The sequence below is a fragment of the Chenopodium album genome, chromosome 26 (assembly GCF_948465745.1).
Source record: "Chenopodium album chromosome 26, dcCheAlbu1.1, whole genome shotgun sequence".
Taxonomy (NCBI): domain Eukaryota; kingdom Viridiplantae; phylum Streptophyta; class Magnoliopsida; order Caryophyllales; family Amaranthaceae; genus Chenopodium; species Chenopodium album.
Genome location: NC_137859.1, coordinates 148,552 through 163,650, shown reverse-complemented (window position 1 = coordinate 163,650; position 15,099 = coordinate 148,552). Strand labels below are relative to the sequence as shown.

The window sequence follows — 15,099 nt, the reverse complement described above, 5'->3', positions numbered from 1 at the left end:
TGCGTATTAAAACTCAGAGTACGCTTCAAGCATCTCGTTCCCCCTGGCCCGTTGGCCTTTGGGCTTTTGAGTTTTGACTCAGTTGTTCTCCCAACACTCGGGGTCTTTTGAGATCACAATTCACAATGGTACAACCCGAGAGCAACAATGGCGACGCAGCCAATTTTTCCCGCACATTCAAGTATCTGATGGGTTAGTTAACCTCTCGAAATTCATCTCAATTAATACTTTGATCTCAGCTTTTAATGCACCCTTTTGCTTTCTCTCTTCAGCGACGCAATTTTTATCAAGGGGCATACCTTTTATCTTCAATACCTGGATAATTAGGCATCTTACTGCAACCGATTATGCTGTAAGAATAATTTTATTCTCTTTTTAATACTATTTTATTTTGTTTTCGAGAGCAATTATTTTAGCTGCATTTCTTAATTTTTCAATTGATTGATCCAAATTAAATGGTTTTTTTTTTTTTTTTTTTTTTTTTTAATCTGAGGTCTGGGGTACCAACCTCTAAGACTTTAATCAACTTCGCCAGTTGGCAGACTTGGCACCCACGATTGATGCTAATTTGTAATTTTGATTTCGAATCTGTTTTTAGTGTCCCTTAATCATACTAGGTTAGAATCTATGGGAAGAATTCTCGTTACCTAATTGAGTCGTGTTACATTAATTCAACATAACATAAAGAAGGCTATTTTTTAAGAGAATTTAGTGAAACCATGTTATAATCTTAATTTTGAGAGGTTGCTACCAATGTGGTTACTAAATAAATTTAGAGAAATATTTTCGGATTGGCAAAGTATTGCGCATATGTGATTATTATGGTCCCTGAAGTTTATGTCTTTATACTCTTTATGATCTTCTTCCTGTCCTTGTACTAGGACTTTCTTTTTACTGGAAATACTCTTCAGATTATATATTCTTCTTTTCATGTAAAAAATGCAGCTTTATGCAGTGCAATTTCATCTGTTTGTTACTTGCATACTGTTTGTCAGTCGAGAAGGATTCAGGCGAGCATGCATGCGGGCAGAAATTAAGAGGTGTTTCTCTTCCATTTGTACAACTCTATTAAGGCCCTTTTGTGTTCATCTAATTTTCAATTATTTCAAGAAAAATAAGTTCAAGTTCATGTATAAGTTAATAAGCTTAAAGAACATACATTCAGGAAAACTAAGTCTAGATAAGATGTAATAAGGGCTATCTAAGTTCCATTTGTAACTAAAATAAGTTTTGATAATTTTAAATAAGTTTAGTTAAATAATACAATTAGGTGAATTGAATGCACCCTTAGTGATTCTATTATGAATTTTGTAAATTGTGGATCAATTTTCTTTATGATATTGTTGATTTTGTGCTCCCTATATGAAAAGGTATGTGTCCTTGCATTGGAATTTTGAGTGCTTGCTCTATATATTTCTTGTAGATTAGTTTCCAAAACTAATAATGGAAGTGAAGGATGTTTTGACAATCCAAAGAATCACCAAAAAATCTATTTCTTGTACTTGGAACTAGTAAAATATAGGATTTATGGAGGAGATAGCACATTTTCTAGTTGTCACTTGCCTTTATACATCTAATTAGTTTAGGGATGTAAAATCCAATGAAAGTTTAACATGTTTGATGCAGTGATGATGCTACAGCGGGTGAATATGCATCAAAGATATTGAAAGTAGCCTGGCTGTCTCTTCCACTTGGAGTAATAATTACAGTGATAGCATGTGCATTTGTCTTCTGGTGGCAAAATTTGAGCTATTCCAGCCCTTATGGGCAGGCTATATTATTGAATGGTAATCTACTGATCTTCCTACCTAAAAATGTTTTTAGAGTTTGTTTCCTTAGCACCTAGCTCTAAAGGCTCCTTTAGTTGTATATATATGCCTAGAAGAGATTGATGATCTTTAATGTGGCTTGTTGCATCTCTCTCTCTCTCTCTCTAGTTATGTATGTGATTCTCTTACTGCCAATCAACTTTCCTTCTATCCACACCCTTTCCCTAATCCCCTTTAACCTTATTGCCACTGTTTGGGTTTAAAATTACCCCACACAACTACATGATACCAATCTTTCCTATAATTCAGTCATTATTAGGATTTCCTAGTAGTTGGAACTTGGGAAATTTCTTTTGGTTAAACTACTAGGGACAGGAAATATTTCACCAGCTGCTTTCAGATGTTCTGGTGACATCTCACTTGACGCTTGTTTGATGTCTATATTTCTTTTCTTTTGTTAAGTTGTGTTTCCTTTTTGTTTTGTTTTTTTTCTTTTTTCTTTATTTGGGGAGATGGAGAGTGCAGGAGAGGGAGTGTAGAATTGATACTAAAAATGCACTTATCAGATTGTGTTGACCATGTTTGTTTCAACTAGCCCAACTTCACAATGTAGTAATTTCTTTAAAGTTGAATTACATTAGAATTTTGAGTTCTGTGAAATGCATTTAAATGTAGTTTTATCTGATTTCCATTGACATACATGTAAAGTATTTTCCTCAACAATCAATTACTATTTTAATGGCCGATAAAGATGGTTGTTATGAGATAAATTTTTAATCGTGGAAGTTATAAACCCAACCACTTAACTTTTTGCTTCTTCCATGGAACTTTATATTCCCTTAACCGCTAGCTGTTTTTTGCATTGCAGGCTTTGCGTGCGTATTGGAGCTTTTAGCAGAACCATTTTACATTCTTGCTCAGTATATGTTTTGTCTCAAATTGCGGATGTTGGTTGAAAGTGCTGCAACACTTTCTCGGTGTGTAACAACATATGCCCTTATAGTTGGAAGCAGTGGCATGGTAAGCCGTTGAACAGGACTAAGCTTGAGATACTGTTACATACTAGAGCCCACTTTTCGTTTTTGACAAATATACCTGCGAAGCCTTGCCATAATTAAGTGTCACAACTAAGTGAAGATTTCCCAGCATATTTAATGTTGAATCCCGTTTTTGTAATGGGTGATCTTGTTTTATTTATTTTAGAATAATTTTAATCGTTAAATATTCCATGATAAAAATATTTTTTAATTCTGTTGGTATCGTAATTAACTCAGTTGTACCTTGCAGGAAAAGGCAATTGTGTTTGCTTTATCACAAGTTTCATATGGGGGTTGCGTGTTTCTAGGTTATTGGGGCTACTTTGTCTTTTATCATAAATTGCAAGGTTCAAAGCTTTTCCCTTTCAGGTAAACATACTATTCTATATATGCAAGATGTGATCTTATACATCTAAGAGCTTCATTACTGAGTTTGAAGACCTGCACTAGAGATTTGTCCATAGTAAGCAAATGTATGGCTACTCATCTTGACCTAAGGTTTAGCTTGCATGCAATTTGGTTAGTATCATGGGACATTTTATGTTCACACCACAATTTAACTACACTAGCATTCAACTAGATCAATGATTTTCTGGGACTACTGGAGAATCATAATGCTGAATCATTGTGTATATGCTTACCTGTAACTTAAGCAAATTCCATTTTTGTGGGTGTCTACACGACAAAAGCTCTGTCTACGAGATCCTTTTTTCTTTCTGATTTTATAAAATACTGTAAGTCCATTGAGAAACTCTTTGCCTTCGTGTGTCAGGATGAAAACTGGTTTTACCGTCTCACATTTGCTTATTACTCATTAACATTCTTTATTCCTCTTTTCTCAGAATAGGTGCAATGATGAGCTATGACAAGCCACTTTTGAAGATGTGTACAGTGTTTACTCTTCAGTCAGTTCAAAAACTGATTCTTCAAGAAGGAGAAAAGATGGTACTTGTGTGGTTTGACACTCCATATAATCAAGCTGTATATGGACTAATTGATAAATTAGGTGATTAATTTTTAACCTCTTGTTCCTCGTATAGCAATCTTTTATTTGGCTTTAAACTATTAACTAGCTAGACACATTCTTGTGATGTACTGACAAAATTTACGGTTGGGTTTAGTATCTTACTCTGTCTACTAATTCCACATGTCAGGTAGTTTGGTGGTGAGAATGGTATTTCTTCCTTTTGAAGAAAGCTCATATGCCATTTTTGCAAGGTCTGCTTCAGGTCAAGTTCTTTTAATCATCATCTTGTTTATTCATTCTCTTTTGCTGTAAAGCTCTACAATTTCGTTCACAGTGGAAATTTAATAATGAGCATGCTAGCATAATAGTGTTATTTGAAGCAATATATAAAAAGGTTCAAGGTGCACCAAGGAAATTGGATTTCCCTACACCATAGGTGTGCCTCATGAAGTGAGGTGCAGTTAATAAATGTTTAAAATTTTGTGAAAAAAATGCTGTGCCTCAGGGTGTGCCTTATTGCACCTAGGTGCACTTCAATTTGCTTTGTCTAGACCAAAAGAAGTGTAAGACCCATATCGCCTTGCGTCTCAGCACCTCAGACATGCTTTTTCAAACACTGGCTAGAAGTGATTGCTCATATCTGCAATTATCTTTCCCCTAGAAAATTTTGAGGGTGTTACCTCCAGGGCCCTTTCTTTGGGAAAATATTTAGATTGCTACTCTAGGAGTCCAAAGTCTAAAATGTGAACCTAGTGAACTCTGAGACTATGTTATGCTTTAAAAGTAGTTTTAGCATTTATCAAGTTCAATAGATACTTTTGCCTTTTTTTGAATTACAGTTTGGTAACATCTGATAAGATGTGTCTTTTCCTTATGAACTCATTCATAATTTGTTAATTAGCCTCACTCCCAACTTATTGGAAATTTCTCTATAGATTATAGCACCAAACTCTTCTGCTCCATCTTATGCTCTTTGTAAAAGCCTTTGTCCTCTTTCTCTCTACTTTCTCCCCTTTTTTTTTCTTTTTGAAAAACAAAGGACATTTAGGGGTAAAATTAGGCACTACAGATGGAAAATCTCGAAGAAATTAAATTCGCAGTAACAGGCAAGAATTGAAAGGTTAGTGACTTAGTGGAGTAGTCATTCAACGTTTGGAAACTTGTCTGGGGGTTTTTCCCCCCCTTTTTTTTTTTGAGCAAATGTGAATTTAAAGTAAAAAAGATTGGAGCAAAGACTAATACATTTGATGCATATTGAGATTGCTTCTTGTTACAAGCTGTTGTGGTCATTCTAGGTTAGATTTGTTGTTGTCTCCTTGGCTTTCCTCTATCTGTCTCTCCATACTTGTTGCTATTGGGATCAAGAGGAGTTGGGGCTGAGCTATAAGGGAATACGCTTACCTAAGTGATTTGATGTTTTTGTTTGCCTTTTGAACCTTTCTTCTCATTCACGACAGTATGTGAAGGCTACATTGCATTGTGGCTAAAATCCAGCTCAAAGCTTTTATTTAATTGCTGCATATCAATCTGCAGAAGATTCTAGAGATAGAAGGAAGGATCTAGGACGCCGCCTCACGGAAGCCCTAAAGCTTGTAATGCTTATTGGTATGACTTCCTAAGTAGCTGTATAATTAATATTTTTGTAATTTTCTTGAATCTGAATAATCTTTTAAGTATAAACAACTTATTTAATTTGATGCTTGAAGAAATTCTTGCTAGTACTTGAAAATAAGTGGTGTAATAGCTTCAGTGGATATCTGCTTGAACTGTGAAGTCCTTTTTTTTTTTTTTTTTTTGAACTTGGCTGTTGTTATATCTCTGTATATGTTTACATGAGATGTGTCGGTGTGATGTTCACTCTGTTCAGTGCTAGTCATGTTTCTGCATGTTTGGTATCATGGTATGCTATGTCTAGCTGTTCTGGCCCACTTCTTGGAATCATGAGTTCTGTAAACATGTGCAACTAATGGAATACTTCTTTAATAGAGCTAATTTAGTCTGCCCCACTGCATTCTTCGTTTTTGTTAAAAATTGCATGTTGGAGGTATTTTCTTTATCTAAATCAACGAGCATTCTTGCAACGGAATACGTGTGATACTCAACAAATAGTAGAAGGACGGGTTGTTTGATTGATTAAGCTAAAAGCTTGGGAAGGTTAAACATGGCTTTAGGCCATGACTCTCCAAGTTTTCTCTACAATTTTCTGAATGCCCTCCCATACTAAGCTACTACTTCTTATACTACCAATACACTACTCGAATTGGCTATATTGCCTTAATTAATACAATTACTACTTTCTTGTCTTCTTACTACTTTAGTGCAATACAAACAAACAATTACAAGTGTTTGTCCCCTGCTTTAGCCCTCTGTTTCATGTTGCTGCTGCCTTGGTGCGTTGTTGCCCAGCCCTTGCTGTCCTCTCTGTCTCCTGTGGTAGGTGATTGTCACGGGAGGAGGTCTTGGGTGCATTGCAACACTCCCCCCCAAAAGCAACACCTTGTCCTCAAGGTGGAAGCTTGGAAAGCTGGCCTTGATGGACTCCGCATCCTCCCATGTCGATTCAAACTCTGGCAGCCCGTGCCATTTTATCAGCACCTCCAATCCATCGGACCCCCTTAGCTTAGGTCTGCTGTCCAACACTTGTTCCGGCTCCACCACTAATTCCAGCTCTGGTGTGAGTTGAGGAGGAATGGTGGGAGAGTTCGGGCTTGCACCTAGTGCCTGTTTCAGTTGGGACACGTGAAACACCGGATGAATCTTACAATCTGGTGGAAGCAACAACTTATACGCCACCTTCCCTATCCTTTGCACCACTTCAAACGGCCCATAATATCGTGCGGCTAGCTTCTCGAATGGTCGCCTTGCCAAAGAGCGTTGCCGGTAAGGCTGTAGCTTTAGGAACACACGATCCCCAACCCGGAACTCCAATTCCCTGCGTTTACCATTCGCATTGGACTTCATCACCTGCTGAGCCTTAATTAAGTTAATTTTCAACTCATCCAAAATTAAATCTCGCTCTTGCAATATTTCCTCGGCTATACCCACTGCAGACTGCCCATACCCCACCCTCATAAGGCGTGGAGGGTCACGCCCATAGAGCACCTTGAAAGGGGACATGTGAGTTGAAGAATGAACGGATGTATTGTAAGAATACTCGGCCCACGAGAGCCATCTAGCCCATGACCGTGGCTGTTCTCCGGCGAAACACCTAAGATAAGTTTCCAGCCGCTTGTTGACCACCTCGGATTGCCCGTCCGTTTGCGGGTGATAAGACGTACTCCGCTTAAGATCTGTGCCTTGTAAATGAAATAATTCTTTCCAAAAAGCACTCACAAACACTCGATCCCGATCGGAAATAATACTATTAGGAATCCCATGGAGTCGCACCACCTCCCTCGCAAATAATTCCGCCACGCTACTGCTGTAAATGGGTGTTTTAACCCCAAAAAATGGTCATACTTAGACAATCTATCGACTACCACCAATATCGTGTCCATACCCTTGGATTTCGGCAGCCCCTCTACAAAATCCATCGTGATATCTTCCCATACCCGCTCCGGAATCGGCAAAGGCTGTAAAAGACCCGCCGGAGATTGCTGTTTGAGCTCACCTTCGTGACCCCCTTCCGGTGAGGTGATATGCTTGGAGTATCGCCGCCTTCATGGTCGAGTTTTGAGGAATTACCAACCGCCCCTTGTATTTCAAACGACCACCCTCCAAAGTGAACCCCCGATATCCCTCACCCTGCTCTACGGCTCTAATCAGACCTTGCACCCCCGTATCACTATCAATTTCTCTCATCAAGGCCTCCCAATCAACCCCTTGCACCGTGATTAAGGCACCTAATTCCGCCTCCCCTGCAGCACCACCCCGCCGCGAGAGAGCGTCGGCCACCCGGTTGGCCACCCCGGGTTTGTAGTGAATTTCAAAGTCGAACCCAATGAGCTTCCGAATCCACCTTTGATATTCCATCCCCACCTCCCTCTGTTGAGTAATAAACTTCAAACTTTGTTGGTCACTCCTCACAATGAACCTTCTTCCCAAAAGATAATGTTTCCATTTTTCCACGGCCAAACACACGGCCATCAGCTCTTTCTTGTAGATCGACTTCTCTCGGTTTCTCGGCCCCAACACTTTACTATAGTACGCCACCGGTCTCCCTTCTTGAATTAAAACCGCGCCTAACCCGAAACCCGACGCATCCGATTCTACTATAAATGCCTTGGTAAAATCGGGCATAATCAATACTGGGGCTGAAGACATTGCTAATTTCAGCTTCATAAAGGCTTGCTCCGCCGCCTCGGACCACCCAATGGAGTCTTTCTTGAGTTGATCGGTGAGAGGTGAAGCAATCTGAACATAATGGAAGATGAACTTCCTATAGTATCCAGTAAGGCCCAGGAAACCTCTTAACTCTTTAAGAGATTTGGGAGTGGGCCATTGCAACATAGATTGGACTTTATCTTGGTCCACAGCAACACCATCTTTTGAGATTATATGGCCCAAATAAGCCACTACACTTTTGCCAAATTTACATTTCTTAATATTTGCAAAAAGTGAGTGGGCTTTGAGAAGTTTGAGCACTTCTCTTACATGGCAGATATGAGCTTCCTAACTTGCACTATACACTAGTATGTCATCGAAAAACACAAGAACGAACTTGCGTAAGAATGGCCGGAATACATCGTTCATCAATGATTGAAATGTTGCCGGTGCGTTAGTTAACCCAAAAGGCATCACTAAGAATTCGTAGTGACCCTCATGAGTACGAAACGCGGTCTTGTGTGTATCCTCCTCCCTCACAAGTATTTGATGATATCCGGCCTTAAGGTCTAACTTGGTAAACACTTGTGCTCCATTCAACTCATCTAGGAGCTCATCAATTACCGGTATCGGATATTTATCCGGTACGGTCTCCTTGTTGAGGGCTCGGTAATCGACACAAAAATGCCACGATCCATCCTTTTTCTTCACTAGCAAGACCAGACTCGAGAAAGGGCTTGTAGACGGCCGAATTATGCCGGCGGTGAGCATTTCCCGTATCAATTTCTCAATTTCATCCTTTTGAAATTGAGGGTATCGGTATGGCCGGACACTAACGGGATTACTTCCTTCTTTGAGCACTATAGCATGTTCATGCCCCCTACTCGGCGGTAAGCCACTTGGCTCCTCAAACACTTCTTTAAAATTCTCTATCACCTCCTCCAAGAAAGAAGGTGCCACCTCCTTTTCTTTCTCACTCCCCTGCCTCTCCATTCGATTCACTTCTATCAACACGCCACCTCTCTGCTTCTTGATGGTTTTCACCATAGCTTTGAGGGTGATTCCCGACTTAGCAAGGCTCGGATCCCCCCTCACCGTGACTAACTTGCCGCCCACCGAGAAGCTCATCTCTTGGAATTTCCAATTGGTTAAGATAGAGCCCAGTTTCTCTAGCCACTGTAAACCTAAGATCACATCCGAGTTTCCAAGTTGGAGAGGTAAGAGCTCCTCTTCGATCTCCACATCATCACTAAGCTTCAACTTAACTCCTAAAGACACCCCAAACGCGGCATCACCGGTTACCTCCAGCCCCAACTCCTTTACCGCTTTAATTGAAACGAAATTGTGAGTCGCGTCGGGATCGATCATCACTATCACTCCTTTTCCTCTTATTTCCCCCCGCAATCTCATGGTTTTAGGATTTGCCAACCCCACAATGGAATTCACAGATATGGCGGTAAGTGTAGCCTCTTCTTCTTCCTCCTCTTCGCAACTCTCTAACACTGCCAATTCATTTCCAGCTTCATCATCCTCCAGAAGTAAGACACTTAAACCTTTGGCCGCGCACACATGAGTCGGGCCCGTCCAGCGGCCATCACACCGAAAACAGAGGCCTTTAGCCCTCTTCTCCGCAATTTCTCTCTCCGTCAGCCGCCGTACCTGGCCGGAAAATTGTGTGGAGCTTGGGTTGTTACGGCTAGGAAATGGTGGTGGGGGAAAAGTCACCGAGGTTGCTGATCCCTGGGAAGTTTGATGAGTCGTGGAGTTAGCTCGGTATTGGGTTGGGTTGGAATTTTGTGGGTTATGATGGTTGGTGGGCTGGTGTGTTGAGGGTAAGGTTTGGGCTGGCCCAACACCAAGAAGTGTGGACGCGGGGCTCCGATTGAAATACGAATATGGGCCGGGTCTAGCATACACTCCACCTCCTTTCTTCAACCCATTAACCCGATTTCGCTCTTCTACCCGAATCGCGAGATCCATCGCATCCTCCAACGTTAATGGGTTAAGCATACGGATCTCCGATTTCACATCCTCCTTCAACCCATTAACAAACTGAGCTTTCACTATGCTCTCCGGAATATCCGTTAATGGCGATGCCTTCTCAATGAACGCCTTTCGATAATCCACCACCGAGCCGACCTGCGTGACGGCCAACCACTGCTCGTGCAGGGTGCCGGAGTTAATCGGTCGGAATTGCGAGAGGACGCGCAGTTTCATATCCTCCCAATTCATCACCGGTCGCCGACGATGCTCCCACTGGTACCACCTCAACGCGTCACCGTCCATGGCCACCACAGCCGCCTGAATCTTCTCCCCTTCCGTCAGGCGGTAGAATTGAAAATATTGCTCCACTCGCAAAATCCACCCATTTGGGTCTCCGCCATCAAACAACGGCATATCAAGCTTCCTGAACTTCCAACTACCTCGTGCTTCTAGTTGGTGGTTGTTGTGGTTAGGGTCGGCACCGTACCGGAGTTCCCAATTGCCGATTCGTATACCATTAAAGGCCCCCGTCTCTAAAGTCGGATCATTGAATCCGCCTCCCAACGGTGGCTGCTCTACCTCCTCATCCATCGGTATCGGTTGTGGGTTGGGTTGCGCGTTCATGGCTTTGAGGGTGTTGCGTATCTCATCCAAGACCTTGTCTTGTCGGCTCGTCGTCATGTGCAGCTGCTGGTTAATGTCTTGTCGGAATCTGTCCATTTTTCCATCCTCCCTTATCCTCAACTTCTCCATGGCGTCTTCCTGCTGTTTCAACAAGGTTCATTGCAACGAGTTCTCCCCCTCTCCTAACTTCTCAAGCACCTCCTCCACTTTTTCCTCCAGCGCCGCCACTCGCTCCGGCGTCACTGTTAACGGCGTCGGCGACATGGTTGCTCTGATACCAACTGCAACGGAATACGTGTGATACTCAACAAATAGTAGAAGGACGGGTTGTTTGATTGATTAAGCTAAAAGCTTGCGAAGGTTAAACATGGCTTTAGGCCATGACTCTCCAAGTTTTCTCTACAATTTTCTGAATGCCCTCCCATACTAAGCTACTACTTCTTATACTACCAATACACTACTCGAATTGGCTATATTGCCTTAATTAATACAATTACTACTTTCTTGTCTTCTTACTACTTTAGTGCAATACAAACAAACAATTACAAGTGCTTGTCCCCTGCTTTAGCCCTCTGTTTCATGTTGCTGCTGCCTTGGTGCATTGTTGGTGTTGTTGCCCAGCCCTTGCTGTCCTCTCTGTCTCCTGTGGTAGGTGAGTGTCACGGGAGGAGGTCTTGGGTGCATTGCAATTCTTCCCTCAATATTGTGACTTTTATCTATATCTATAAGTTTTGGACAGTGACCTATTGTCCTCTTTAATTATTCTTTGTTATCGCAGGTGCTATTCTCTATTGAGAATCAGAAATATTATACTAAATTATAGTCTTATGATTGTCTTCTCGGTTCATTTGAAACTGTGTTTTAATTCTTATCGCAGGTCTTATTTTTATGGCTTTTGGACCAAGCTACTCTTATTCTCTCTTGAGATTGTTGTATGGACAAAAATGGAGCGACGGAGAAGCCTCAACTGCTCTCAGATACTACTGCTTGTACATTATAGTTCTGGCAATGAATGGTTTGTAATATATTCTAACCATGTAATTTTGACTATATCCACTGAAAGTTAGAATATGAGCAATATATGTTCTATTGATTGTGATTTGAATGCTCAAATGTTTTCTTTGTATCAGGAACATCAGAAGCTTTTCTGCATGCTGTTGCTGATGAGAACCAACTGAAGCGCTCTAACAAGTCATTGGTTGTGTTCTCACTGATCTATGTTATTCTGAATATCTTGCTAGTACGATCAGCTGGTGCTCTTGGCTTAATCTTTGCAAATGCCACAAGTATCCTTATCTGTGGTCACTTTTTTCTTCCATATTCCTTGTAATTGGATTTTTTTTTTCTCTGATACAACCACCCTGCTATATTTATCCCGCTGAGACAGGGTCTTATAAGGACGTCTTCATGTATGCAGGATATCCCTAAACAGTTCAACCGCCATGCTAGTACGGACTTATACATGCATGCACATGACTAATAAGAAAATCATTACGAATAATAGCACTCCTGCTCCCCCCACCCCCCACACACACACATCAAACCATCGCTATTTATGAAAGAGTCCGTCTCAGGTTCTGTAATCAAATTTATGTACTATTATTGTACTTTCATGCCTTGTGGCTGTGGAATCAGGATTGAGACCAATCAACTTGATTTTTGTAGAAAAGCTTCTCTCTAGGTAGTAATGGCTGTTATTGTCCTCATTTCTATATTCCCTGGTGTTGCCTTGACTGTGATGAAGATATGGCACTGCGGATAGCATATTCTGCTGTATTTATCAAGCAGTACTTCCAGGTTTGTCCTGTATTTTGACTCCAATCCTGGCCAAATATTTTGTGATGTAGATGTGTGGCAAGTCCAATATTGGAGATATGTCTTCTTGTATTATTAATCTCTGTCCTGTACACAGGGCTCATCGTCGTTTTCATTTCATAGCTGTTTGCCTTCTGGTTGGATAGTGCTGCTATTATCTTCAGCGGTTACTCTGTTATCTGAGAAGATATTTCTGGACAGGGATAACTTCTTGACTACAATTTTGCCCCACTTTTCTGTCGGGCTAACTTGTTTCTGTGTTTCAGCTTTTGTCATGTAAGTCTCATATCTTCTTTCTTTCCAAGGGTCCTGACCTTCAACACCCACCTCAAAACACACACAAACACACACACACACACGCCTAAGAACATGTTTTAAATTCGAGGGCTATAATAATGGGGTATTGATGGATATTTAGGACATGGTGAAGGAACTTAAGTTATCTATGTGGAAGTAAATTATTAGTTTATTACAGTAGAAGGGGTTAGGAGACCCAATTCACCCTGTTAGAGATTGATCCATTCCTCCATGATTAATTTACACAATGATTTACTTCCCTTAGTTATTTCCATAATTGATAGACCCCCTTTTTCCTCATTACAAGTGTGTTGTGTGATTTTAGAAGACAAGAAATCCTCTTCCGCTTCCCAAGTTTTTGCATTGAATTCATGTCCTTTGCTCCCTCCCAACCTGAGTGATATGGTATCAGCTGCTGCAAAGTCTGCCTTTTGGATTTTGTTAAATGATGTAGTTGTATGTGTATACTGCGTTTTCCTGAATTGAATTTAGTGGCAGGGTAATATTTACTGGCTTATTATATTGCTGAAACATGAATTCTCTTCCTCCATGCAAGTTGTTTAGCGTTAAATTCTATTCAGTATTAATTATACAAGTACTATGTATTATGACTGGTTTTATGTACCAACAGATATCACAGTGAACGGGAATTTATCAACAAATTGATCCACATACGCCGTCATGCTGACTAGATAGTGCCAGCATTTTCTCCTGTGATTAAAGGTCTGTTGCTCTATTAATTATCTTTTCTCCTCATTCCCTAAATTGTGCTTTTGCATTCCTTTACCTCTTGTTTACTATCTAGTGTTTTGGGATGGATGTGAGAGCAATGGAGTGCCTTTTGAGTTTGTTCAACTCTTGCAAATTGTTGACCGGTATCTACTTATGCAGTAGGAGCTTTATCGACCAATTGGCAGATTCTTGTTCAGGGTTCGACCAATTGGCAGATTCTTCTCCAGGGTAAATCTGTTCACTCTCCCCTTTATTTGATTGTTTTGTAACTGCAACTTGATCATCATTCATTGTCTAGATCCAGCATGTGAATGTTTTACTTTGGCTCATTATATTTGTAAATTGTAATGGTCTTTATTCTTACAATTTTCCTCTTATGTTAACAGATCTCTCTCTTTCTCTCTGTGATCCATCTTTTAAACTTTGGGGAATTGCATTGGGTAGCCTTCAGCTAGTGTCACTACTTGTTTACAGCTTTTCCTGTACAGCTGTTGTGGTGGTGGAAAATCCTGTTGCCATTGCATAATCTTAGCAGTGGTTGGTTGGTCCGAGGAACATGAACTTACTGTCGGAGAAGATTAAGTGGAGCTGATTAATCCATTTCATCTACATAAAGGATCTATTGCATGAAGTTGTAGCAAAGAACTGATAGTGTTCTCGTGGAATTGTACACTTATTTTCTTACACTATAAACTACTGATGATATGTAAATGGTTTTTTGTATACTTTGAGCTAGCTACATCAATTCAATGGTAGAAAATAAGTGTTTGATATTGCTCTTGAAGATCTTTACCATAGTATTGAAATTGTATTTTCTAGCAGTATTGATGACTTGAAGCCATTTTTATGCAGGAAATATGTCGTATGGGCCGTATGGTTCAGCAACTAACCTGATTGAGTTATGTGGTTCCACTTTAATATTAGTGGGTTAGAAATATGCTGACGTATAAAGAAAGTATTGGGCTTAGCTTGCTTAAAAATTTCATTGTATATCAAAAGTTTATTCAAAATTCTCATTACATAATGTTTTTACATCAGCAATATATCAGTAGATACAAATGTCCAAACGTTCGAACCCTATCATATAAGTTGGTTAAAGTCTTGGAGTGGTGCTTAGACCTTCATCCATGTCGAAACCAAATATTTAAATAAAAAAGGCCACAACCTTTCTTTAAGATTTCATATTTGGGACATTTATATTTTGAGTTGTTTATTAATACGTCCTTATTAAGTCTCGGTTTGTTTACTCTTTTCGGTCAACCTTTTGGAAAGTAGAACAATGTAGTAGATGGAGGTGGTAAGATCAAAACTTACTACGTAAAAGACATTAGAAGCATTATTATTGGGTGGAATCCACTTGGTCAATTTGCAACCCTTTTTGGTGCAATCTGCAATTGCACAAAAATTTGAATATCTCTTGGAATGAACATATACACGGGTAACACACAACACAACCACCTTCTTTTATTTTGGGTAACCTTACAAAATTGGTAGTAAGTAGAACTTATCCAAATCCTAGTATGATTTATCCAGAATTTGCTGGTTGTTATTTAACCATACAAAATTCACCTACTTTTTTCTTGTTTTCACATGATATTAGTTTTTTGCGACT

At 40.2% G+C, this 15,099-nt stretch overlaps 1 protein-coding gene across 4 annotated transcripts; it reads left to right on the top strand.

The window, feature by feature from the left end:
- The first annotated feature begins 31 nt into the window (after positions 1-31).
- Positions 32-14,307, top strand: LOC145616503 (uncharacterized). 4 transcript variants are annotated; one of them, XM_081671237.1, is made up of 16 exons: positions 32-192; positions 273-352; positions 946-1,040; positions 1,627-1,787; positions 2,638-2,789; positions 3,057-3,175; positions 3,649-3,812; positions 3,961-4,035; positions 5,310-5,378; positions 11,521-11,658; positions 11,774-11,929; positions 12,388-12,440; positions 12,556-12,734; positions 13,387-13,478; positions 13,647-13,715; positions 13,874-14,306. In XM_081671237.1, the coding sequence occupies exons 1-14, from the start codon at positions 126-128 to the stop codon at positions 13,445-13,447; spliced, it is 1,569 nt and encodes a 522-aa protein (XP_081527363.1). In that variant the 5' UTR covers positions 32-125; the 3' UTR covers positions 13,448-13,478; positions 13,647-13,715; positions 13,874-14,306. The 4 variants fall into 4 exon arrangements, with proteins under 4 accessions (XP_081527363.1, XP_081527362.1, XP_081527361.1 ...); XM_081671236.1 differs by having other exon boundaries at positions 33-192; positions 5,307-5,378; positions 13,561-13,715; positions 13,874-14,307; XM_081671235.1 differs by having other exon boundaries at positions 33-192; positions 5,307-5,378; positions 13,874-14,303.
- Positions 14,308-15,099: the final 792 nt, after the last annotated feature.